General features: G+C 39.1%; 1 protein-coding gene, 1 long non-coding RNA gene and 1 pseudogene across 5 annotated transcripts in view; 1 reads left to right on the forward strand and 2 right to left on the reverse strand.

The window, feature by feature from the left end:
* samd4a (sterile alpha motif domain containing 4A) overlaps positions 1–25,306 on the reverse strand; it is a 72,323-nt gene that overhangs the window by 24,868 nt on the left and 22,149 nt on the right. For 3 of the 4 annotated variants that reach the window (XM_088334159.1, XM_088334157.1, XM_088334158.1), the window contains 3 exons: positions 9,500–10,075; positions 4,850–5,137; positions 1,653–1,762 (listed from right to left, as the gene is read on the reverse strand). In XM_088334159.1, coding sequence (XP_088190285.1) covers positions 1,653–1,762; positions 4,850–5,137; positions 9,500–10,075 — 974 coding nt within the window. Of the gene's footprint in view, positions 1–1,652; positions 1,763–4,849; positions 5,138–9,499; positions 10,076–11,693; positions 11,810–25,306 lie in introns of those variants that run through there. The other variant, XM_088334160.1, reaches the window with a different exon arrangement.
* Positions 20,949–23,720, forward strand: LOC148367299 (uncharacterized). The gene is made up of 3 exons (XR_015850295.1): positions 20,949–21,001; positions 23,459–23,525; positions 23,609–23,720. It is a non-coding gene; the product is annotated as an uncharacterized LOC148367299 (long non-coding RNA).
* Positions 21,877–21,966, reverse strand: LOC148367300 (U2 spliceosomal RNA; annotated as a pseudogene).

Below are 25,306 nucleotides of genomic sequence, written 5' to 3' on the forward strand. Positions count from 1 at the left end.
ATTCGTTCCCGGACGAAATAATCCAAGTTAACCAACATTAAAAGAGTAATTGAACATAAAAAACAGTAATCAGATAAAAAACATGATATTGACGAAACAAAACGCAAGTTTATTATCAGCACTTGCCATCAAGGATGTTGGCGGTTGCTAGCGGAAGTCTATGCGTGGTGGGTAAGAGCAAAATACTTTTATTGATACTTAGCATTTACTATACACATACAAAATAGCGTGGGATCAGATCTGTGTGGTAAGAAATGGACGTGCTTACTGGGATAATATGATAATGCCATGGAGCTGTCTCTAGTGGTAGCGTCTGGAAAATCTCGTAACTTGGATTGTCTCTCGTATGTCGAGCAAGATTTCTTCTCAAAGGACAACTCCTAGCTTAAATTTCTCGTGACTCGTACTCAAAAGTGGTAGAGGTAAAGATGTTTTGTTTTTCTCGTGAAAGAAGAGGGTTGGATCTCAGATTTTGTTCGATGTGTGTCTAGTGACAGGAGTTAACTTTCTGTTGCCCTTCAACAGTCACAGTGTTTGAATACGGCAGGCACACAGCAGTTCAATTCTAACAACCACACAAACATAATTGGGAATACCTTTCAGGCTTGTTTTACCTTGTACTGCGCGCATTCGTGCATTGACACTGAATACTGAATGCTACAGGACAACTTTGCATTGGAGCTTAGGTGGTGCACAGTGAGATTTGCCTTTTATGGTCCACATAAACCAAGGTGCGTTTTTCTTGTTTTTTTTAAATGTTATTTTATCACTAAATTCTACGTGGAATAGAAGGGAAATCATCCGTCTATTGTTAAAATATCTTATGTCTTAACAAATAAAAAAAGTTCTCTTAGAATTTTTATGTCAATGTTTAGATAAAGAGCAAAAAATGGTGCTTTGATTCTAATTTGAAACATTCTATATATTAAGTGCTGCCAGGTCATTTATTACCTCTCACTTTTTCCATCAACCATGTTGGCTTCCTCTCTTCATTTCTTAGTCAAAAAAACATACGGGAATATAATGTGTGGTATCCATAATTTTTAAAAATGTAACGTTCTATCAGGTCAACCTTACTTAATCAATTTGATCTATTTCCTTTTCCTACATCCGTTCTGCCCTTTCTTTCTTCTCTGTTACTTAATAACATTTATATTTCAGGCAGATCTTAAATAATTTCAAGTACTGTAATCGCTCGCGGTTTTGATACTTAACGGCTTTTCATTATGCATTGTGTTCTACAGCAAACAACACACAGCAAATACTATCACGGGGGCAGGTTGCCGATGGCTTTGTGTGTTTGTTGGGTGGGCGTAACTGACTGTGTGCGTGACTATGATAAGCTGGTGTATGCTGTCAGCCAAACAGGGGAGCATGCGCACAAGTCAATTTGTCCTCCAAAGCAAACTGTGAAGCAAGGCCGCACTTTTTCATTCTTCATAAATTGTCAGACATTACATAAACAAAAAAAACATGAACAAAAAGACAAACTACATTTTTGCAATAGCAGAAAAGATAATTTACGTTTGAAATTGGTTAACATAAGTAGAAACGTTTGAAACGCTGAAAGATTTAAATAATTTAAATGTTCACATCAGGAAACACAAGTACTGACACTAGCGATAAAGTTTTTGCCAAAACCCAAGATGTACCTGTGCTTCGAGTTGTTCCTCTGTAAGAGACATCATTTCATCGTAGGTCATTGTGGAAAAAAGTGCAGCATATTTATGAAGACGGAGACTCTTCAGCCATGAAGGAACATCTGTGAAAAACACGAAAATATCCTGAACTGTGTGGGTATTTTCAACTCTAAAAAATTATCATACATTCAGCCATATATCTGTAATGTAGGAGCCTCAAGTGAAATTCTTGACAGTTGTCATTAAACAGTGGATATAAATGTGAACTACGATGCAATTGTAATTGTACAACATACTGAATGAAATTGGACCATTTCACACAATGGGCTGAATGATCTCTCAATGTCTCTAGCTAGAGATGTCTGGACTTGAATATGTTATGGTACACAAGGACATAGATTTGGCATGGACAGAGGTGCCGTGTTCCCACCAATATCGATACATCACTGTTTATTAAAAAAAAAAAAAAAAAAAAAAAAAGATTTATCAACGTTTTGTTCACCTAACAGCGCAGAAAGTGTTACGCCACGCTCCCTGCTAAAATGCAACTTGATTGGCTGTGTTTCGCTGAGATTTACTCTTTTTTACGGACATCTAAGCAACAACTTTTGTCACTTAATTTCAACAAAACGGCTTATTCAAAGATGCGGCTAATGTATGCATTTTTTCTGGCAGCTGCCATGGTCGCTCGAGCAGAAAAAGTAAGAGTGAGACAGGTGGGGTCAAGGAAGACGGCAGTCACAACCACCAACAAACACCGTTGAAGAAGTTTAACGTACGGTAAGGCGCTTTGTAAATGAATAAAATTAGCATAAACTGACCCTCATCATGGAAAATGCAAAATCGATTTTTTTGTTGTTGTTACTTGTTGCGTCTCGGTGAGTTTTACAAGAGTGTTTTTTTAAAACAACCCTGTTTGCGCTGGGTTACTTGTGTTACTGCTGTGTTACTCGTTTTGATGTGTCTGGGTGCCTTTTTCCCGTATGTGTTCTTAAAATTTTGAAAACTTTTTTCTGTATATTGGTGTCGGTTATGTATGAACAAAACCTTTTTGATTTTAAAAATGTCATTGGTTGCAGCCCATTATCTGGTGCATTTGATTCAATGCAGCTATACATATATATATATATATATATATATATATATAAAAGAAAGAAAGAGAGAGAGAGACACACACACACACACACACACACACACACACACACATCTATCTAGCTATCTATATATATTTTTCAGGATTTTAGAGCTAAGGTGGGACTTTTATGAAAGACGAATCCTCCTAAATGTATGAATAAATTTACTGTATATGTAAATAAATCCCTTGTGTGTGTATATATATATATATATATATATACATATATATATATATATATATGTATTACACAGTGAAGAAAATAAGTAAGGTGTTCAAATACTTATTTGTAGCTGTTATGAAATTGCTAAAAAATCATGCATTGTGATTTCTGGATTTTTCTTTTTACTTTATCTATCTCACAGACATGCACCTACGATGAAAATTTCAGACCCCTCCATTATTTCTAAGTGTGAGAAACAGCAAAATAGCAGGGTGTTCAAATACTTTTCTTCACTGTGTGTAAATATATATTATATATAAAAGGTATTTATGTACATATACAGTACATATATTCATACATATAGAAGGATTTGTCTCCCATAAAAGTCCCACTCAAGCTCTAAAATGACTTGAGGAGCAAGCGTGCTTGGGAATGCGAAGATGGCTCTCCGTAATGTCCACACCTTGCATTTTTCAATTCACAACAACTCAAAATCTGACCATGTTACTATTATAATATCAACTACCTACCTACTCGAGGCAAAATTGACTCTAGAATGAGTTAAAAACCGCTGATATACCAGCCTATATTCTAATGTGTCTGGATCACAGAAGTACATCAAAATGGCGTTGCTTTATGGACAGTATTGTAATGAAACCAAGCTTTCCAGGGGTTGGGAACGTATCACTCGCAAGCCAGGTATGGCTCTTTTCATGAGTACATCTAGCGTGGAGATAAAATAAGGGCCATGCTAATATTCTCTATAGCGTTCCAATCATACTGTATGCAAAGCATTATACTAGTGTTTGGTTCAGTCCAGAATAGGACAGGATATAGGGCAGAGTCCAAACTACAGTTAACAGTCACGATGATACACCAACAGACCCTGTTTTGGCTTTATGTCTTTAAGGAATCCTATTTATGCAAGCACCTTAAACAATCTATGTTCACTGTTGAGACACAGTATGATGAAGACCCGCAGAACAAACTGCAAACACCCGAAAATGCCAGCCAAGCCCCCTGAGCAATCTGATTGGGTGAGTAGTAGAAGTGGGCGGATCTCTGCACACATAGGGCACAGCCTACTCTCTCTCGCCCAGGACCTTTACAAAAGAACTTGTTTTGAAACCATTGTTTATGACAATAATGATATTATATCATATTATACTGTAATTTTAAGGGGTGTATACAGTATTTGTTGATGTGGGACAAATTATTATTTAATTGATTTTTTAAGGCAGCACAGCAGCGCAGTGGTTAGCGCGTGTGCGGCACAGTTCTGAGGTCATGAGATCGAACCTCCTGTGTGGAGTTTGCATGTTCTCCCCGTGCTTGTGTGGGTTTCCTCTCACGTTCCAAAAACATGCATGTCAGGTTAATTGTCCGGTTTGAATTGTCCCTAGGTGTGAATGAGCGAGTGAATTTGCTGTCCCTGTGTGCCCTTCGACTGGCTGGCAACCAGTTCAGGGTGTCCCCTGCCCACTGCCCGAAGATAGCTGGGATGGGCTCCGGCACCCCCGCGACCCTACTGAGGATAAGCGGTGCAGATAATGGATGGATGGATGGATGGATAGATTTTTTAAACCTTTAAACTTCACACAGTGAAATGAAATGCATTAAATAATTAGCTTTTGTCTGGAGAGCGGATTAGGCAGTTTTGTTGGATTTTCTTTTAAAATATATGGTGTTGCTTTTTTTAAATCTAAAGGTTTTTCCGAACCCTGAGCTATATCATATACAGTTGTGTGTTTACACCAGAATGGTTTTGACAGCTATTAGCTATAAAAAAAAAATATATATATATTTACTGTTGAATACCATGACAGTTTGAGCGCATTAGCTGCAACAAAAATGCACTGCCTAAAAAATTTGGGTTAGTTTTGATTGAGAGGAAAGAAAAGCCTTCCTACTCACCCCGCATGCCGCTTCCCTCCTCGAGGAAGGTACTGCGATGTAGACATAAACCTCCTCCCAAACTGGCCTCTTCCAAATGTTCGCTTCCTCCACTGCCTGAGGAAGCAATGCTGCTTTGAGGGGACAGGGGTGCATGGTCTGGGGCTGGGCCTCTACTACTACGTAGATCTTCTTGGGACAACCAGACCGGACCCATTGGATGGTTGTTTGGGCCACTCATTGGTGGAGTTAGAGACACGGAGCGCTTCAGTGGACTGTGTGACTGGGTGCCACTTCCACTTGTTAGGACTGTGAGACATAAGATATGCATGGTTTACTTCAGGGTTCATACAACTTTTTCATTGGCCAAATTCAAGCACTTTTTAGGACTTTCTAAGCCGATTTTTCAATGTCTCCAGTACCATTGAAAGAAGAAATCCGGTGTAAATTATGTATTATACCTAGCCAAAATCATATCTGTGAGTTACATATTTTTATTCTGTGCATTTATCAAAACCTATGATATTGGTAAGAAGCGAATAGTATTGTTTTGGAGACAACTCTCCCCCCATATAGGTGTTGGATAAAAGGACAATAATATATAGCTTTAAGTTGCAGGAAGTTCTTCCCATTACAATTTACCACTGGGAAATGCTACCTTATTTTTTTGCATGGCCCATAATAAATATCCATAATTGATACATAATCCTTGCACTAATACAAATTGTATAGTGCCCTGTTTAGGTGTAGCAGGAACCGGTCCTCTTGAGTGTGACTTGTAGGGAGCTATGACGCTTCATAGGACAATGCCATACAAACTAAATCCAGCTGCCGTTCATTACCAGAGTAAAATAAATGCAATGACAAAGCAAAGCCACCAGAGAGCAGTGTCCACATCATTTTTAAAGAGACTTGTTGAGAAACAGGCAATAATTTCGAACATTTACAAGCACTTCACCAAAAATTGAAGCACTTTTCATTCCTTGAAAATACATCATGAAAATAAAAGTGACAAGAACAATGTGTTATTACTGTGTTACAATGTTATTACCAGGTTATAATCAATATAATAGGTTAAGATAGGCTAAAATAGGTGAGAAATCAAATTTCCTAGAAAACCACAAATCGCTATCACTGGTGAGCCATTTTCAGAGCCGGTCCATAGGCTATGTACACTAAGTTGGAGACCTGTGATCTAAATGTTACCCAACCATCTATTTTATACACCTCATTAAGCTTTGCATTGGTATCTGTCATCATTACAGGGTAAGCTGCTTACACCACCCCTGTCTCTTTCCCCAGTCCTATATGTGGTGTACTTACTGTTCGGGCTATGTATAGTGCTTCATTGGCCTTGTTTAAAATAGGTACCCAGCTAACATTACATGTTCCAGTCCCTAAATATTAGCCATTTACCCTAAATACAGACTCCGACAAAGGACACCTTACAAGGGAAAGGATGTATGGCATGCTGTGCCGTAGCTTGGGCTAAGCCTAGACCTGGAGTCAGGTGGATGGACCCATCGATAGAACACATGACAATCTGAAGGAAAAGTAATATTGCGTTAAGCGTGTTTAGCACAACTGGAGATTAGGACTTGCTTACTAATTCTCCTTTTTTGCCCCACAATAAAAACTTATATATAAATGGTTGTTTAGACTGTTGGAACACATTCATAAATGGCAATGAGGCCTGTGACAGAAATGGGATGTTTTTCAACTTTTGTTTGAACACTTTAGCTATCCAGTGCTGTAACTACATCCTATTCTTCAGTTTTGAATCCCGAGGGTTTAGGAGTACATCTATTGCTGCAAGAAGTCAAAATATAAGATGATATTTCTTCGTGCTGCCAGCAGGGTTTTAAATGTGTCTTTATTTATAAACCCTCAGCTGTTTCTTTCATGTCCCAGCAAGAAAAAAAAAAACACAGAGCTCTTGCATTCTTCTCTGGAAATATCCTGCTCAGACCAGAGTTATGCTTAGTTTCACAAGGCCAGCCTTTTCACCGTCTTTTTTTGTTTTCATACAACCCTTGTAGTTACCTATAGTAAAAGAAAATTTGACAAAAAAACAATTGAAAGACAAATTGTAATTGAGGACATTGAAATGAAAGGGTTTGTACACCTTATTTCATGGCCAAATTCAAATATCTTCATAGGACACATACTAAAAAAAAGACTTGTTTTTCCTTTTGGTGAAAGACTGCTTGATACAGCGCTTGTACACCTCTTTCATGACCAAAGATATACAATTTTAAAGGACTTTCAAAGTCAATTTTTCAAATTCTACAGTACCATTAAAAGAGAAAATGCTGTGTGAATCATGTCTATTGCAGAGTTACAAATATATTTGGATAGACCATTCATTTCTGGCACCGTGAGTAAAAATAGTGAGATAAGGAGATGACATCTAATACCTTTTTGTTTGTCATCTATAGCACAAATCGTCTAGTGGAGACGTTTCGGTGCTTTCACCGCTGCGACGTAGGTTTGAATCCCGGTTTGATTCGCAATTTTCGTCGACGACATTTTTTGCACTAATATACACAGAGATGTGCAAGAGTTATACACAAATAAATACAGGGGCTCTTACTGCAGTTGTTATTCCACGCGCCTTATAGTCCACAAAATGCATGAAAAATATATGACAAAATAATTTGGGGGGAAGTGCGCCTTATAGTGTGAAAAATACTGCAGACCTTTAGGGCTGACTGTGCACACTCCTCCACTGAGTGTTCAAATCGGATCTGACCCTCCTCAGACTCTAGCACATCATTGATAGGTCTGATTGGGTAGTACAGCAATGAAATTGATCAGAGGCATTGCCCAGCATGCGTTGTGGTTGATGTCATATTTTTCTATAATTACTTATCGTTTCGCACTGGCCGACCAGTTCCATGTAAGGAAATGAAATATGACTAAAATCAATCATAGGATATTTCTTTGTAAACATTGACAGACATATATAGCCAGCAATGGACAATGATTCACCATATATTCCTAAACTGGGCAGGGTCACTGTCCAAGTGTTTGACTGCGATAGCATGCGAGGAAACAGTTTGAGCAGAAAGGTGATTGATTGTTGACAATAGTTGTGATTTAGAACATTTGGAATTGCATATTCTTTGTCATTTTGCAAACTAAAAGTAATCCAGTTTCTATTCAGATGCACTAAAAATCTTAGTTAGCTAAGTCTGATCAGCCTAAGAGTCATCACACACTGTATCATGCTTCTGACTGGATTTGTATGAGAAATGCAAAAAAAGTCTTGTTCAACTGCCATTTTCTTTGCTCTTTTTAGATGTTATTTCTCTTATTTTACTAGATCTATCTATAAGAAAATAATACCTAAAATCAGCAAAATATCTTAATGAAGAGCAGAATATAATTTCTACCCAAAAATATTAATGGGTGTCCTAATTAGATACAGATAAAAAAATAATCTGCGAGAAAAATATTTACTCAAAAACAAGATTATTTAACATGCTCCTTTTTGTTCTTCAGGGTAAAATAACTTCTGTTCACGACTCATTCCAACACAGTAAGCTTTTGATTAAATGGCCAGGAACAGTACCAAATAACAGTTTGCGTGGGGCTGTCACACAACCAGGGACAGACACCAAATATAAACGTATGCCTTTGAAATGTGGGATTGGAAACCATAGCATTCTGAGAAAACCTACGTAGACATAAAGAGAACAACTCCATAAATAAAAGTTGAGAACTCAAACTGCTGAGCAGACCTAGAATAGAATAGAATAGAATATGCCCTTATATGTCATCCCACTATACACAGTTCAGTTTCAGGTTATTTAGAATACTGAAAATAACCTTTTTTTTTTCGCTCTAACGGATACAAATTCTAATATGGAAAAATGTGAGCTAATTATACAGAGCCACAAGAAACACATTAAAATTATAAAAAATGCAAGATAATAAACTTACAGGATTCGTACATCTTTTTCATGGCCAAGTTCAAGCACTTTTAAAGTCTTTCAAAGGTAATTTTTCAACTTCTTCAGTACCATTAAAAGAAGAAATCCGGCATAAATTATCTATTATACCTAGCCAAAATGATATCTGCGATTTACAAATAAGATTTGTAATCTTGTGTGAGCATTTATCAAGACATATGAATTTTAGATTTTGAGTAAAACGGTAATATATTTGTGGATCTGAACAATACATGTGTAAATATTTTTGAGATAAATATTTCCAAATATTGGTGGATGAAATGTCGGTAATATGCAACTTACATTTTCAGTTGCAGGTAGTTCTTTCCATTACAATTTACAGCTATCTTAATTTTTGCATGTCCCATGACAAATGCCCATAATTGTTATGTAATCCATGCACTAATACACATTTCAAAGTACCCTGTTTAGGTGTAACATGGACCTGTCCGTAAGGAGTGATGACAATTCAAAGGACAATGCAACACAAACTAATACCACCTGCAGTTATTAACAAGGAAAGAAGAAATGCGATGGCAAAGCGAAACCACCAGAGAGCAATGTTTGCATCATTTTTAAGCAGACCTGTGAAACATGGCAACAATTTCAAGCATTTACAAGCACTTCATTTAAAACTCAAACAGTTTGAATCCTTAAAAACACATTAAAATGCAAGCATTTTCAAGAATTTCAAGCACCGAATGAACCTTGTACTTACTTGTATTTCCACCTCCACCAGTTCCCAAAGTGTTGATGGTTGCTGGTACGGAGCATGATGGGTACAAAGCCAGGTGTCCATTCTCACAGCCCTGCTGCTGCCAGCTTCTTCCAAACCCAGAATCTCTGCTGCTTTGCCATCCGTTGAGGCGATCGTCCGAGCCGTAGCGTTGGTGGTGATGCATAGCGTAAAGGTTACCAGACGAAGAACTGTTTGTGGAGGATCCCGATGATGTAAGCGTAGAAGGTGGAGTGGACTGATGGTGATGCGGGCCAGGCGATGGCCTTTCGAGTGAGTCACCTGAGGCAGCGACCCTTTCCTCCAGGTGATTTAGCCATAGTGCCAACGCAGCGCGATCCTCCAATGAGGTGGCTGGGTGAATGAGGGCATAGGAGAGGAGTTGGCGAGACTCTTCTAGATGCCGACCATGTTCAATGGTGTGCGCAAGGATGCGTGGCAGTAGGTGCATGTACTCGACCTTGGCCTCAACATTGCCTGGTTTGAGCAGTGGCAAATGGGTGAGGACGAGTGAGATGACACGTTCCTTTGGCTCGCTTTGCCACTGGCTGATAGCCTCTGTAGGAAAATAAACAAATACACAAAAAGATTGGAACACACAATAAAGATTTAAAATTATAAAAAAGAATAAAAAAAAAAAAAAAAAATTACAGCACTACTAACAATGTGTATATGTGTGGAGCCGATCAAATGAACTGCTTTTTTGTTGTTGACTTTGATCACGAAAATTGGTAATTTAGAAATAAAGTAAAAAGTGTATTGTAGGGTGGTAAAGACAAGGTGATCAGACATAAGGTCATTAACATTTTTGAGAGGTCCTATAAGGGAAAAGTAATCACAGATATTTATCAATGTTTGATGGCATGTAGTGGGATTTCATCACTCTGTATCAGGGGTCGGGAACATGTTTGACCCAAAGATCCATAATAGCAAGCGTACTAGCTTTTTTTTTTTTGAGAGAGACCCATACCATATATGTTAAGACAAAACATTTTAAGATAGCACATTTTATTTCACCTTGTGACGTTACATGATTTGATAACAATTATACATCTATTTTCTGCTTCACTTATCCTCACTAGGGTCCAGAGGGTGCTGGAGCCCATCCCAGCTATCTTCAGGCAATAGGCAGGGGAAATCTTGAACTTGTTGCCAGCCAGTTGCAGAGAACACAGAGACATACAACTCACTCACTCTTTAACACCTAGAGACAATTTGGACCAACTTGTCAATCTGACATGCATGTTTTTCGGAAGAGTCCTGAGGAAACCCGCGCAGGTGCGAGGGGGACATCTGGGTTTTCATCATAAAGTGACTCAACAAATGATATAGATGGAACCTCCATATAAAGATTCCTTAGCGATATACAGCCATAACGGGGTCCGTTGGTGTGACAACTTGACTGTAAACTGTAGTTGGGATTGTGCCCTGTATATACTTGACCAAACAGATCCAGAACTGGCATTTTGTCAGTTATGCATGCACCAAACTTAAGTCTGCAATCATCAGAATTGGAACACTGTAGAAGATCATGAAGGCATGAAGAGAATGTTATCTCAGAGTCATATGTAATCATGAAAAGAACCATATCTGGCTCTCTAACCATATATTCCCATCCCTTCCTTTATATTAAAAGAAAATGGTAAAAAGAATTGGATTTAAAAATAACAAAAAGGGAGTGGTTAAATGTTTGTAAAACACACTGCACATCTACTAGCTCCAGGATTTGGAGAAGATTACCAGTAAATAGGAAGAACATGGTCAGATTAGTTATCATCCCCCAAAAGGGGAGAGGCAGGTAGAGGCAGACGTCTACCACATGCATGTATTTTGTCATTGTTAAATAATAGAAGATTCATGAGGGAAATTTTGGTATGCTTCCAAGAAAACCGGGATACGGGATACCCAAAACAGTCAAGGTGCTCTATTTGGGTAATGTGACAGGATAAAAATGGCAAAGAAAGGATGAGTGCATAGTAAAAGTTCTTTTGACAGCAAACAAAAAAGTAATTTCAAGACTATGGCATAAACAAGTGCTCCCCACCATGGAGCAGTGGGTGTGCACTCAACCAGATAATAAAGGCGCTGTATCTGAGTCAGATCAGGAGGCTTCTCCTGCAACTGCTAACCATGGAAACCAGGATTATCAGTTCCATGTGGGAGAGCAAACACCTACCCAAAAGACGGCCTGGAGAGTAATGGGCACCACAAGGCTGTACTTCCCCCTGACACGCCACAATCAAAACGGGAGGGCTAACCATATTGGGAATAATTTTACGAATCTGTTTATTTGTAAACGGAAATAATGGCTGGAAACAAACGTAATGCAAAACGCAATGTCCAACAAAGCAGAAATGTTTAAGGGGAATCCTATTTACAGTATGAAGACTGATTGTGATGTTTCTCTGATGAGTCTATATGCAATTAATCCCAAGAGTTTAAGATTTCCAATATGTGGCATGACGTATTAAAGTGACTGGTGACATCATACAGACACATATTTGTTTAACTAAATTTTGGCGGCCCAACGTAACATTAAGGAGTTAAGGTACCGTATATCATTAAAAATCTGTGTACCTTCTTTCTTTGTAAAGATCTCATGTTTCAATGTGGGCACATGCGGCTTATAGTCGGGTGCCGCTCATGTATGTACAAAAAAAATTAAAAATGTACTGGGCGTGGCTTATAATCATGTGCGCCTTATAGTCCGAATTTTACAGGTATTGTTTTCATAGATAAAACAATTGTAGAGTATAAAAAAAGGCTGTAAACCGTATTATTTATCTCAGTTTGCGGCAAGCTAGAGTAAAAATTACATCACAGATGGCTAAGGCCCACGTAAAGAGGCAGTTTTTACGTCTCTTCATATTTCACTCCCATCAAGCGCACCGTGTTAAAAGGCCCATTCTCTGTATATGGTTGTATTTCTGTATTTATCAACACATACGGCGCACTGGCTCATTGGGCGCGAGTGCCGCTAGACCGCATTACAACCACAGGCATACAAGTGTGGGTATTAAAAGAAGAGCAGCAGGAGCAAAACTAAGTTTGGTAGTGGTTTATTGAAGTATTTATCACATCGTAAAACGCCACGATAAAACAGAATTGTAAAAAAGGGAGAGTAAAACTGGGTTTTTACTGATATTTTTTATCAAACAAAGCCACTGAAGTCTTCTTTTTATTTCTGACAAGAACCGCTGCACCAAATTGTTCATTTTCAGGGTGACTTCCCGCGACCGTCGAAACGCTTCTGCCACTTGATCTTTACTCGATTATCCAGTGCTCCAGTCTTTCTTCCAATTTGGGCCCCCTCGCCTTACATCCGCAGAACCGCAGCTGCGTGTTCTTTACTTGTTGGAGCTTGTTTTTTAGCTTCCTCCATTTTCAAACCACCAATTCATTATTCTTCAGTTGTCTCGCGGCAGCTCGATTTCCGTGTTCCTTAGCATAGTGGATGGCCGCCAGTTTAAAATGTGCTTCATACGCGTGCTTCTTTGCCATTTTCAGCGTCAAAACAGCTCACACACGTACGGCAAACTGCACACGCCCGTTAGTTTATATACACGCCCCCAGTTTAAAACGTGAGCTGTGACGCCCGTAATTCAAACTATCGCGGGGACTTCAGTCCTCTGTCTTGTCCACCACAAAAGGCGCAATGGGTGATAGGTCGCCGCTCACATTTTCAATTAAATCGCAGACTTAAATGTGCGCCTTATGGGCGAGAAAAAAGGTAATTTACTTTACACTGATACACGAATAATAAGAATGCCTTTACACTTCTGGGGAAACACACATACATATTATTGTGAAGAGAAAAATTAAATGTTAAGGTATATGGAACAAAGGAGGGACAGCACGGCAGCAGAGTGCTTAGCATGTCATCCCCATGGTTTACAAGGCCAGGGTTAAACTCCAGCTAATGGCCTGCCCGTTTCTATGTGGATTTCCTCCGGGCACTCCGGTTTCCTCCCACATTCCCAAAACATTCAAGTCAGGTTAAATGGCCGGTTTAAATTGTCCTTAGGTGTGAATGAGTGGGTGAATGGTTGTCTGTCTCAGGGTGCCCTGCAACTGGCAGGCAACCGGTTCAGCGTTTACCCTGCAAACTGCCCGAAGATGGCTGGGATCCAGCACCCCTGCGATCCAAGTGAGGATAAGCCGTGTAATTAATGGATATCTGGATGGATGGATAGGACAAAGGAGCAAAAGGGCAGCAGCGAGTATGTAGGCCATTCTTTGATTTGACCTTTCCATAAAAAGTTACCGTATTTTCCGCACTATAAGGCGCACCTAAAAGTCTTAATTTTTTTCAAAAGCTGACCATGCGCCTTATAATACAGTGCGCCTTATATATGGCTCAATATTAAATCGCAAGGTCTCGCAACTTACGCAACAGCCGCCGACTCGATTTTCCCCCGAACGTGGAGTAGTCCGCGGTATATGCTGGGATTTATATACCGGCGTTTCATTGGCTAGCCAATGTGTCAATCATCATTTGAATCGATCGCCATTGGCTAAAGTTAATCGGAGCCTCCTATAGGCTAGAGGGCCAAAACAAACCCTGCAATTGGCCGAAAAAGATGTGTCAATCATCAGTTAAATCGATCGCTATTGGCTGAAGTAATTCGGAGCCTCGGATTAGCTAGAGGGCCAAAACAAACCCTGCAATTGGCCGAAAAAGATGTGTCAATCATCCGTTAAATCGATCGCTATTGGCTGAAGTTATTCGGAGCCTCGGATTGGCTAGAGGGCCAAAACAAACCCTGCAATTGGCCGAAAAAGATGACTGAATAGCAAGCTTGCTAAACTACGCCATAAAGAAACATGTTTCATTAGTCTGTATTTGTAAACATTTTACTCTCCTGGATTTACTACACTCACGGTTGTAAGAAGACCATGATTGCGTATCATTATTGAACGTGAGAACTTAGGTGAGCTATGCGGCTTTATATTTTCCCGGTATCTTGTTTTAGAACGATCTTGATGTTGCTGTGATGAGTTGAATGAATTAAACTAAATTCCAAGCGTTTATTGTCATATGCACAGTAAAGTTGCGAGCGAAAAAGAAAATAGAAACTAAAGAATGGTTGGCATTTCTTGAATCCCAAGACTTTAACCTTCCGAATGATATTTGAAATGATGCATTTGAGTGACATCGTACGGACACCGCATCCGCTCGTGTCTACGACACATATTTGTTTCTTTGCAAGCTTTGGGAATGTTGAGGGGGTAATCAGTTTGACTGAATCATCTGACTGTTTTGTCGACGTTCCCATTGTAGCGCCTTATAATCCGGTGCGCCTTATCTATGGAAGATATAGGACCAAATACTATTTTTTGGGGATGCGCCCTATAACCCGGTGCGCCCTATAGTGCGGAAAATACGGTAGTCCTTTTTCTAATCACAAGAAACCAATGACAGGCATGTTGGAGACATTGTGGTTATTTTAGCACAATAGTCGTTAGATAGGTTACTTGAAAAAAATGTATAAACAAAGACAAACACATGTTAACTTGTGGGGACTTATAAAGAGATGCTTGATTTTTATCAAAAACGTAGACAGCACATCAAATGTACAAAGCCAAAGAAGATAATTAATCAAGTGAATATTTATTCACGTTATCGAAATAATCGAGCAAAAATACACCTGAATCATAGCTCTTGTACATGCTTAGCAGACAAAAATAATGGAGATTAGGTAGGCATAGATTGTCGAGGTTTTGCTTGATGGTTAAATTAGAATGGTTGTAGTCTAACCCCAACAATGTTGGAAATTCATGCAGTGTATGTAATTGTCGAACAAGTCTTTGTGCGTATACGTCTGTCCTATAAATGCCACCCTGCCTTTCCCCTGTTAGCAAAACAAACATGCAAAGTGTTGGGCTTCTCACTTGAGCTATTGTTGCTTCAACACCACATGACTGTTTGATTTTCAACTCGACAATAAGGAACCAAAAGTTTTATATGGAAAGAGAAAGTTTAGAGATTAATTCGTGCTCGCTCTAACGTCTTAGAAAAGTCACTAAATTACATGAATAGACATAAGGAGATGTTGGGTAGGGTGGGAAAGGGTATTGGTAAAGGTGATTTAAGGAGAAGACCGTTCTAGAAGGATGGGAAGAGATAAAGAGGAAAAGTTCCTGCTGCTGCTTTCCGAGTGGATTCTCCAGCTCAGCGGTGGGGAATGTGCTGGCATACCACAGAAGCAGTTGCTGAAGAATGCAGTGATTCCTAACGGACCCACAGCTGAACTTAGCACATGCATACAAAACTTAAGCACAACTCAATGAACAGATAAAATGGGACTAAACAGCATAATGTGCTACTATACTATACTATACGAAACTATACCATACCATACCATACTATATGCTCAGAGTCCGTACACCCTTTTCATGGCCAAATTCAAGCACTTTTTTTAGGAATTTCAAAGCCTAATTTCTGATTTCTCCAGTATCATTAAAGATAACATCCAGGGTGAATCGTGTATTTTGTGGGGCCACAAATATATCTAATGATTTAAATATGCGATTTGTTTTTAATCTTGCGTCAGTGTTCTCGTTTGCCCGCGTCCCTGCGTCCTAGACGCATTATTTTTGCTGGGGGCGCATTGTGTCAGATCAACGTGCGTCCCCTAGACGCAACTTTTTGGACACAAAATTGTCATTATCAATTTTTAACAAAGATTTACCGCACTCAAAACTTTTCATCAGGGAGATCCGCCATTGTTGTTTTGGTCTCGCGGTAAATCACTTTTGAGCAGGTAACATGTTTATTTTGCCTTTTTCTACTCAAATTGCTCGTACTAAAACTGTTATGCACTCTACCATAAAGCTTATTTCAGCATAATAAGCTTTTTTTTATAATAAACCTCATTCATGTCGAGCAACTCAGTGTCTCACAACAAAATGTTCATTAACAATATATATGATATAAGGAAACACATGTACAATATAACATGTTAAACTACATAAATAAACATGTTTGAAAAAAAATATATATTTTTTGTATTTTGTAAGGGAAAATACGACAGTTTGTAAGGGGATGGAGGACACCAAATTTTGGGGGCCCATAGATCTATGTTGGGACCCATAGATTTTTGAGCATGTGAGTCCCCAGGACCCATCACTTTTCAGAGGTAAAAGGAACACTGCTGCGTGCGCATTTATCAAGATAAATGATTTTTAGATCCTAAACAAACTGCAAATATATTTGTTTTTTCTCCCCGTATAGGCGTTGGGTAAACAATTAACCACTTGAAAACGCTACCTTAATTTTTTGCATAATAGATGACCATAATTGATATGTAATCCTTGCACTAATTGACATTTCATATTTCCCCTTAAATAATGCCATAAGAATTCATGCCAAGTGCCGTTAATCACGAAGATAAAATGCAATGGCAAGGAGAAGCCACCAGAGCAGTGTCAGCTTCATTTTTAGGAAGACTTGAGGAAACTGGCAACAATTTCAAGCATTTACAAGTATTTTACCCATAATGCAAACACTTTTCCAATTCTTAAAAACACAACAATATTTTTAAGCGTATTCAAAGATTTCGAGCACTTGTACAAGCTCTGCTATATTATAGCATACAGTACCGTATGCTGAGAGGGGACACCCTGAACTGGTTGCCAGCAAGTCGCAGGGCATTTATGTATCCATCCAGCCATTATCTGCACCGCTTATCCTCAGTAGGGTCGCCGGGGTGCTGGAGCCCATCCCAGCTTTCTCCAGGCCGTGGTCAGGGGACACCCTGAACTGGTTGCCAGCCAGGCGCAGGGCACACAGAATCAAACAACTCACTCGCTCATTCATTGCTCGGGACAATTTGGACAGGCCAATTAACTTGACATGCATGTTTTTGGAATGTGGGAGGAAATCGGAGTGCCCAGAGGAAACCCGCGCAAGTACAGGGAGAACATGGAAACTCCACACCGGAAGGTTCAATCTCATGACCTCAGAACTGTGCCTCACACGCACTAACCACTGCTCCGCCGTGCTGCTCGGCATATGTATATATATATATATATATATATATATTGTTCACTTTGAGTCTTCATAGTTTGTACTCTTCCTTGCACTCACTTTTTGTTGCACTACACAATACAGCCACATCTGGTATTCAAATAATATGCATTGTCCCTTTAATGTATGCAAAGCCCATGCAAATTAAGGATTAATACATACATTTTCACATTACTTCATTGATAGTTTCACATTAATTATTAATGGGGTTTTAGACCTCTGTTTGTGTAGCAAACTTTATAAAATAAATTTGAGATCAGTGGAGCCAAATTTGGATTCATTTTAAGAATATTTATGGCTCCAAATCAGAGTGCATTGTCATTCATGGCAGAAGAGGCTGAATCAGTCCCTCAAAGGCAAGGCACTTGTTAAATGCACACATTATAATTCATTTTATCAGAAGTTGTGTCTTAATTGGTTAAAATGCAATTATAAATAGTTTTCTTTTGTATTTATAGTTTGTTCATAGCACTGCAGAATTAATGTTTTGAAGATATCTTTTGTTATGCATTTTTTTTTGTTCAGAGCTGAATTGTTTTGCATTTTACAGGTCTTATTTTTTTAGAATTGCAAATATTTTAATTTATACATATTGATGTTTGGGATCCTATATTTTTCTTTAAATGTGTTAAAAGCTAAAAGTGAATTCTTGTATTGCATACTACATTTTTTGTTGCACTAGAAAGTAAATATTTTTACTTTGTGTTTTGTTGTGTCGTTTGTTATCATTCATCTTATGATAAAATAAGTTATTCTACTGATTTCAGGTGCTGCATTTGTATTAGAAGAGAATAAATTGCTGATAAGGGGACACCTATTCGCATGCCACTTAGAATGGACCACTTAATCCACCGGAGAAAAATTAACCTTAAAATGAATACAACACAAACGATATATGATTGATTCGTTTTGAACCTTAGCGCGTCCACGGCACAGTTCTGAGGTCATGGGATCAAATCCAGCTACAAGCCTTCCTGTGGGAAGTTTGAATGTTCTCCTCGTGCTCGCGTAGATTTCCTGCGGGCAATCCAGTTCCCTCCCACATTTCAAAAACATGTATGTCAGCTTAATTGAATGGTCCAAATTGTCCATAGGTGTGAGTGAGTTGTCTGTCTCTGTGTGCTTTGCAATCATCTGGCAACCAGTCTAGGGTGTACCCTCCCCACTGCCCAAAAAAAGCTGGGATAGGCTCCACCACCCCCGCGACCCTACCGAGGGTAAGCGGGGCAGATAATGGCTGCTTTTGAGCCGGCCTGAAATCAATTTCAATGTCTGGGTGAGCAGACATTTTTTGTAGGAGTTTCAACCTCAAACATGGCGGTGCTATCGTGTACTACAGTTATCTCGGATCATTATTTAGTTACATTTGAGGTGCTAGCTAAATGTAGTACCAAAAAAAAACTGAAGGATTCACCGGACGCAATATAAGCATGGGCACAGTTTCTGAGCTCTCCGATATTCTTCCAGGAGCAGTTGCGTCCTTTCCTTCCTACATAGGCTCCATCGAACCACTCCTAAATGAATTTAACGCTACCCTGGCCAATGCCCTGGATTCAGTTGCGCCCATCCGGCATAAATCACGACCTAAAAGACGCACACCTTGGTTTAATGATGAAACTAGATCCCTTAAACGAGAATGCAGGAAATCTGAAAGAAAATGGCGCGCTACCAAGCTTGAAGTTTTCCATCAAATCTGGTGTGATAGTTTGTTGAAGTATAAAGCGGCCCTGGCCTCTGCAAAATCAGCCTACCTTTCGAAAGTGATTGCGTCACAAAAGAACAATCCCAAGGTCCTTTTTGACACTGTAGCATCGCTAACAAGGCAACAAACTATCCCAGATAGCTCCTCCCATTCTGCCCACGACATAATGGTCTTCTTTACTAAGAAGATCCAAAGCATACAGGAAGAAATTGCTAAAGACAGTATTAATTCAACACATACTAAAGCACTCAAATCTCTAGATGCACGACATGGTGGCTGTCTAGGTATTTTGTCCCGATTTAGTGAACTGTCACTCGAAAATCTGAAACAGATGGTGAATACGGCCAAACCGACGACTTGCCTGTTCGACCCACTTCCATGTTCACTTATTAAAGGTCTCTTTGGCGTTCTTGCACCTTCAGTTCTAAATATTTTAAACATATCACTCGCCTCAGGTGTAGTTCCGGCTGCTTTTATGTCCGCTGTCATTAAACCCACACTGAAACGACCCAACCTAGATCCAGAAAACTTATGTAATTATAGACCTGTGTCAAACCTACCGTTTCTTTCTGAAATACTTGAAAAAGTAGTGGCACAGCAGCTGAATGATTTCATGTCCGAGAACAATCTCTTTGAATCAATGTAATCAGGATTCAGGGCTAACCACAATTGCCACATCACACAGAGTGACACACTTAAAAATTTAGGTGTCATTTTCGACCCTGATCTGTCCTTTCAAACACATGTGAAGAAAATTACTAGAACCGCTTTCTTCCATCTCCGTAACATTGCTAAAATTCGTCCTATACTTTCTCAGTCGGATGCGGAAATCATAATTCATGCGTTTGTTACCTCCCGTCTCGACTACTGTAATGCATTACTTTCCGGTCTTCCGATGACCAGACTCAAGAGTCTTCAGCTGGTACAAAATGCTGCAGCGAGGCTTTTAACAAGGACAAAAAAGTTCAATCACATCACCCCAATTTTGGCTAACCTGCATTGGCTCCCTTTTAGCCTAAGATGCGATTTTAAGGTTCTCCTACTACTATACAAAATCATACATGGACTTTCCCCCTCATATCTTTCAGATCTGATCTCCCCCTATGTCCCGGCCCGAAGCCTTCGTTCCGAGAGCGCCGGTCTCCTGGTGATCCCAAGAGCCAAGAAGTGTTCCGCTGGTTCGAGAGCGTTCTCCATTCAGGCACCGGTGTTGTGGAATGCTCTTCCCCCTGAGATCCGATCTGCAACCTCGGTGGAAATGTTTAAATCTAGGCTTAAAACTCACTTCTACTCTATAGCATACGAGTAACCTAATCTTCTTATATGTAATAACTTGTGAAGCCCTTAGAGACTAATTGTGATTAAGGGCTATACAAATAAAAATGACTTGACTTGACTTGTAATTTGCTCCGTCTTACTAGCTTATGATAACTATTAAACATTTTTTCAGATGTTTTTTAGAGTAGTAAAATAACTCTTTGTTAGTGTATGTTTAGGTAATTTTATGTTTTTGGTGAAAATAGTTTTGAAATGAAGATGTGAGTTTTGACAATGAATGATTAAGTGTTTCAGATCATGTGTGGCAATATTACATATGTGGCCTACAATTAAAATGTACTATTTTTACCCCAAGAGGGGACTGGGAAACACCTGCCTGACACAAAACATTTGTTTCTCTTCAACAGGAAAAGGAAAGACATCGTCAGAGCTACTGTTCAAAGTTACATCCTGCTAAAATGGCTTTACCACAGAGGTATACTCTCACTAAACTATGTCATATTGCCTCATTAATGTTGTTTGTATAAATAGACACGTCCCAGGATTGCCCGCGTAAACGAAGTAAATTACATTTTCTTTAGGTGTCTTTGACTGAGGATTTCTCAACCTCAAAAAGCACTTAAATAAACAACTTTCTAAAACTTTTCAGCCCTCTACCACAAAACTGTCTGTTGAATTCTAAGTTCACTGAATATTGTCTGTCTAGGTCAAAAAGCAAGCAGTCAGTTCAATTGCACACTCAAGGCCTACCTCAGTGTAAAAAGAGACCACTAAACCCCCAGCAATACCATACGCATAGTCATCATTCAATGGAGGCCGGGAGAGCAATTGGACAGGCGCAACATGAGCAAAATAATGACTGGCTGTTATGACAATGATCCGTGCCTAAAACAGCGAGGCTGGGAAATGTATTAAGAACTTATGAATCCCTACTGCTGGGCTATTTTGGTAAAATAATTCATTAGACCTGTTAAAACATAGATATTTGATGTTTTAAACAGTCAGTAACCGAAACGAATACGTAAATCAGTGGTACCAACACTACAGCCCACCTCAAAATTTTGGTCCAGCCCCTTAAATGATACTAGGGAGCATTTTGACACACTTTTTTTTTAACAAAAATAAAAAACATCTTCAAAGTCTGGATGCGCGTTTTCGTTGTAACAGTATCCGAACTTAGGTCGCAGAGGTGAGAGGGGGGATTTTTTATAAGTTTATTGTCCATTTTTCATTATCCATTATCAGTCAAATCATGAAACACTTCAAAGCCAACAGGCCGAGACACTTGCTCCTAGCCAAGAGGCTAAGCCAAGATCCTAGCCAAAAGGCCAAGAAGCGATCAGTGCAAATGCACCGTTTCCGGAGGTACTGCAATACCGGGCCGATGCGTGGAGAGGACAGAGCAAGCTCCTATTCCATCTCCCAGTTACAAAAATCAATACTGGATCAAGATTGGGTGCTGTCCACTCCTATTTTCTGGCTTCGAGACTCAGATTGAACCACCATCTTGATCATGGTATCTTCCCTGCGAGGGCCGAACTCTTACCACTGAACTTCCAGTGATATATAGAGGGAACCTGAAAAGGTATTGGGTTTTATCTCATTGTCACGCCATCTTTTGTCAAGTTATCAGAGACGAATGTTAATTCCGTTGTTTGTTTCACATGTTACAATGACTATTTGTATTGTCGTTGTAGCATGTAAAATGCACAACAAAATTAACATTCGTCTCTGGTACCGTGGCTAAAATTTGTGAGATAAAATCTACTGCATTTTTTCAAGGCATCTACACTACTGGTGGTCCAGTGCTCTGACAACCAAGCTGATCTTGGACCTGTTCAAACTGTTTACGGCTCAACAGAAAGTTTATGTTTTATGGACTTTTTTGCTGTGGTGCTTGTATTATTAAGTTATTCTTTATTTCATAAATAGTGTTATTGTCAATTTTCCGACTCTTTTTCTGTGAATAACCCAGAGAGGGATATTTGGTTATTATTTATTTAATTTATAGTGCTATTATTTCTTTTCGGACTTTTGTTCTGTGAAGAACCCAGAAGTGTTATTCGATTGTGGCTTTCTGGAAAACAATACAATTTTAGATGTAGGCACTTCTGCAATCGACACACTTTTTTTGATACAAACTGAGAAGGAAAAAGTTATGTGACCCTCAGAGGAAAAAGTTATGGGACCCCTGCTCTAATTGTTTCCTTAAACACTTAATCATTTTAACTTGGACTTTTTTGGGTTAGGTCACAGTACATATACTGCACAATGTACTTTTCGAATGTGGACTGTAACATGTGTAATCATATTTACTCATTTTTCTAAAGATACATTTAATAAGCAGTGAGGGAAGTATCCTTACAACACCAGGTTGGCAAATAACTATTGTTTTTTTTTTTATGCCTCGCTGCTCCACACACATCCCATTTCCTTTCAGTGTAGCGTCAACATCCATGTTCCCCTGCTGTCAGAATAATTAGTGCCGGAAGACAAGATAAAGCACAATGGAAGTTTTAAATCCAGGTCTACCTGTGTGGCTCCTTATTGTGACAGTGACAGTAGCAGCTGTTCTGGGAATGTGAACGGACGTCATTTCTATCTTTAAAATAAGAAATGGTAGTCTGAAAGTCATTGAAGGTTCCCTCTTCCTCACCAATTATCGAGCTACAATAGACCTCCAACAGAATTCAATTATCACTTGAGAGTAGAGCGAAGGTGGTGATAATGTTTTCCTTTGGGATCTAAGTATTTACATCCTTTTGTTTGTTTGTTTGTGTGTGTCTGTCAACCCAAGAAAATGGGGAAAAAGTTTAGATATGACCATCTTTTACAGTGAGTCAAGCAGGTTACCCTGGATGTGAAAAATGAAATATCAACAATAAAAAAGACTCACACTTTTTGTTTTGTTGACATAGCATTTTTTTCCCAGAGAGACATTTCACTCTTCGAGGACAGAACACCATTGAATATCATCACCACAATTTACAGGCACACAGGTAAGATACCCTAGATGTAAAAATTGCAACAACAACAACAACAAAAAAACAACTTGGCATTTTTGCTTTCGCTGATTCGTCAGCTTTTCCAGAAATACATTCTACTTTCCCAGACAGAACAGATTTGGCCAGGAAAAAAGAAGCCCATGCTCACAACCGCTCACATCCTTTCACAAGCAATCAGGTAGGTCATTGTAGAGGTAAAAACGCAAAAAAAAAGTTTTTGTTTTGCTGACAGAAAAGACATTCTTCTCTTCCAGTCCAGAACAACATGTTTGCAGACAGTTAGAAAGGCTGACCTATATGTGAATATATATAGTCAAAAAAGTTGACTCAGCCCATTTGATTTTGCTGACTTAATATTTTTTTTTCACTCTCCCAGACCAGAACGACATTGAACACCATCTTTCCCAGGCATTCAAGTAGGTTACCTCAGATATGAACCCCCATTCCGCCTTAACAATGCGCAAGCAGCTCACACTTATAGGGGGTAGCGCGTGTTGGGGGGCAATGACGCTTCACATGAAAACACCATACAAACTAATGCTACCAAAGAGCATTGCCGGCATCATTTTTAGGCAGACTTGTTTTATTTTCTTTCTTTTTTTGCATGGTCTATCGATTCAGACTGCCGGGAAAAATTGCAACAATTTAGAGCATTTAGAAGCACTTAACCCTTAATTCAAGTACTTTTCAAACCTAGAGAACACAACATTAAAATTTCAGCATTTTCAAGGATTTCAAGCACCCATACGAACCCTCTTAATAGATTAAAGGCAGTGTGTGCTAAAGCAGTGAGTAGAATTAGTATGCAGTCATCAAAGTTTAGGGTTATTGTTAATCTCAATGAGCATTTGGTAAAATTTAGCATGTCAAGTCAGGTCTCAAAGGGCTGCACAGCCCACCGATACAACATCTCCTGATCTGAAACCTACATGAGGGCATGGAACAAAACAAAAAAAACAAAAAAACAAAAAACACGAGGATAAATAAGAAACCTTAAAAAGGGTCACACATGAGGTAATCCCTCTTCCGGGATGACGAGGCTGCAGCGGTTCTTGCAAGGGCAGCAACAGACAATAACACAAGTATAACTAAAATAATGCAAAAGATCCATGACAAGCTTACTAAAATCTCAGCCTATGACAGCAGGTTCTAGATCAGGGGTCTCTAACCTTTTTGAAGCTGAGAGCTTCTTTTTGTTAGTAATCAGTGCAAAGTTTGATATGCATTTTTAAACTTATGTTATTACTATTTTCTTACCATGTTATTACCTGCTTAATTGTAAGGAGAAGGGTTGAATAGAATCAGTCAACCACTAAAAAACATTTTACAGCAACGGTGAGTTCTGCGGGCACCTCAGCTGTCCTTAGGGGCTGTTCTAATGCCCGTGAACACCATGTTGGGGACCCTTGTATTAGAATCTAATAATAATTAGATGATGGCATGCATCAGATCCAGGGGCCAATCCAATGGCTAAAAACGCATGCACTGTGCAACATCCAGACATGTTTGCAATAATCCAATTAAAACCTGTTTTCATAGGATATAGTTGGTTAAATGTGCCTGTTGTTTTATTCATAGGAAAATAGTCAGAAATTAGCAAATCATTCAAAACACAATAATAGAACTAATGTTGTAAAAATGGTGATAAAACCAACATTTTGATTTCTTTAAAAGAGAAAAAAATCTTCATATTATTTTTTGTCGTGTCACCCACATAATATTACTTCCTTCTCAACTGCCTCTTCTCTAATGGATCAAGTCATTTCCATCAGTGC

The sequence above is a fragment of the Urocampus carinirostris genome, chromosome 4 (genome assembly GCF_059441175.1).
Source record: "Urocampus carinirostris isolate Australia breed hairy pipefish chromosome 4, RoL_Ucar_1.0, whole genome shotgun sequence".
In the NCBI taxonomy this organism is placed as follows: Eukaryota; Metazoa; Chordata; class Actinopteri; order Syngnathiformes; family Syngnathidae; genus Urocampus; species Urocampus carinirostris.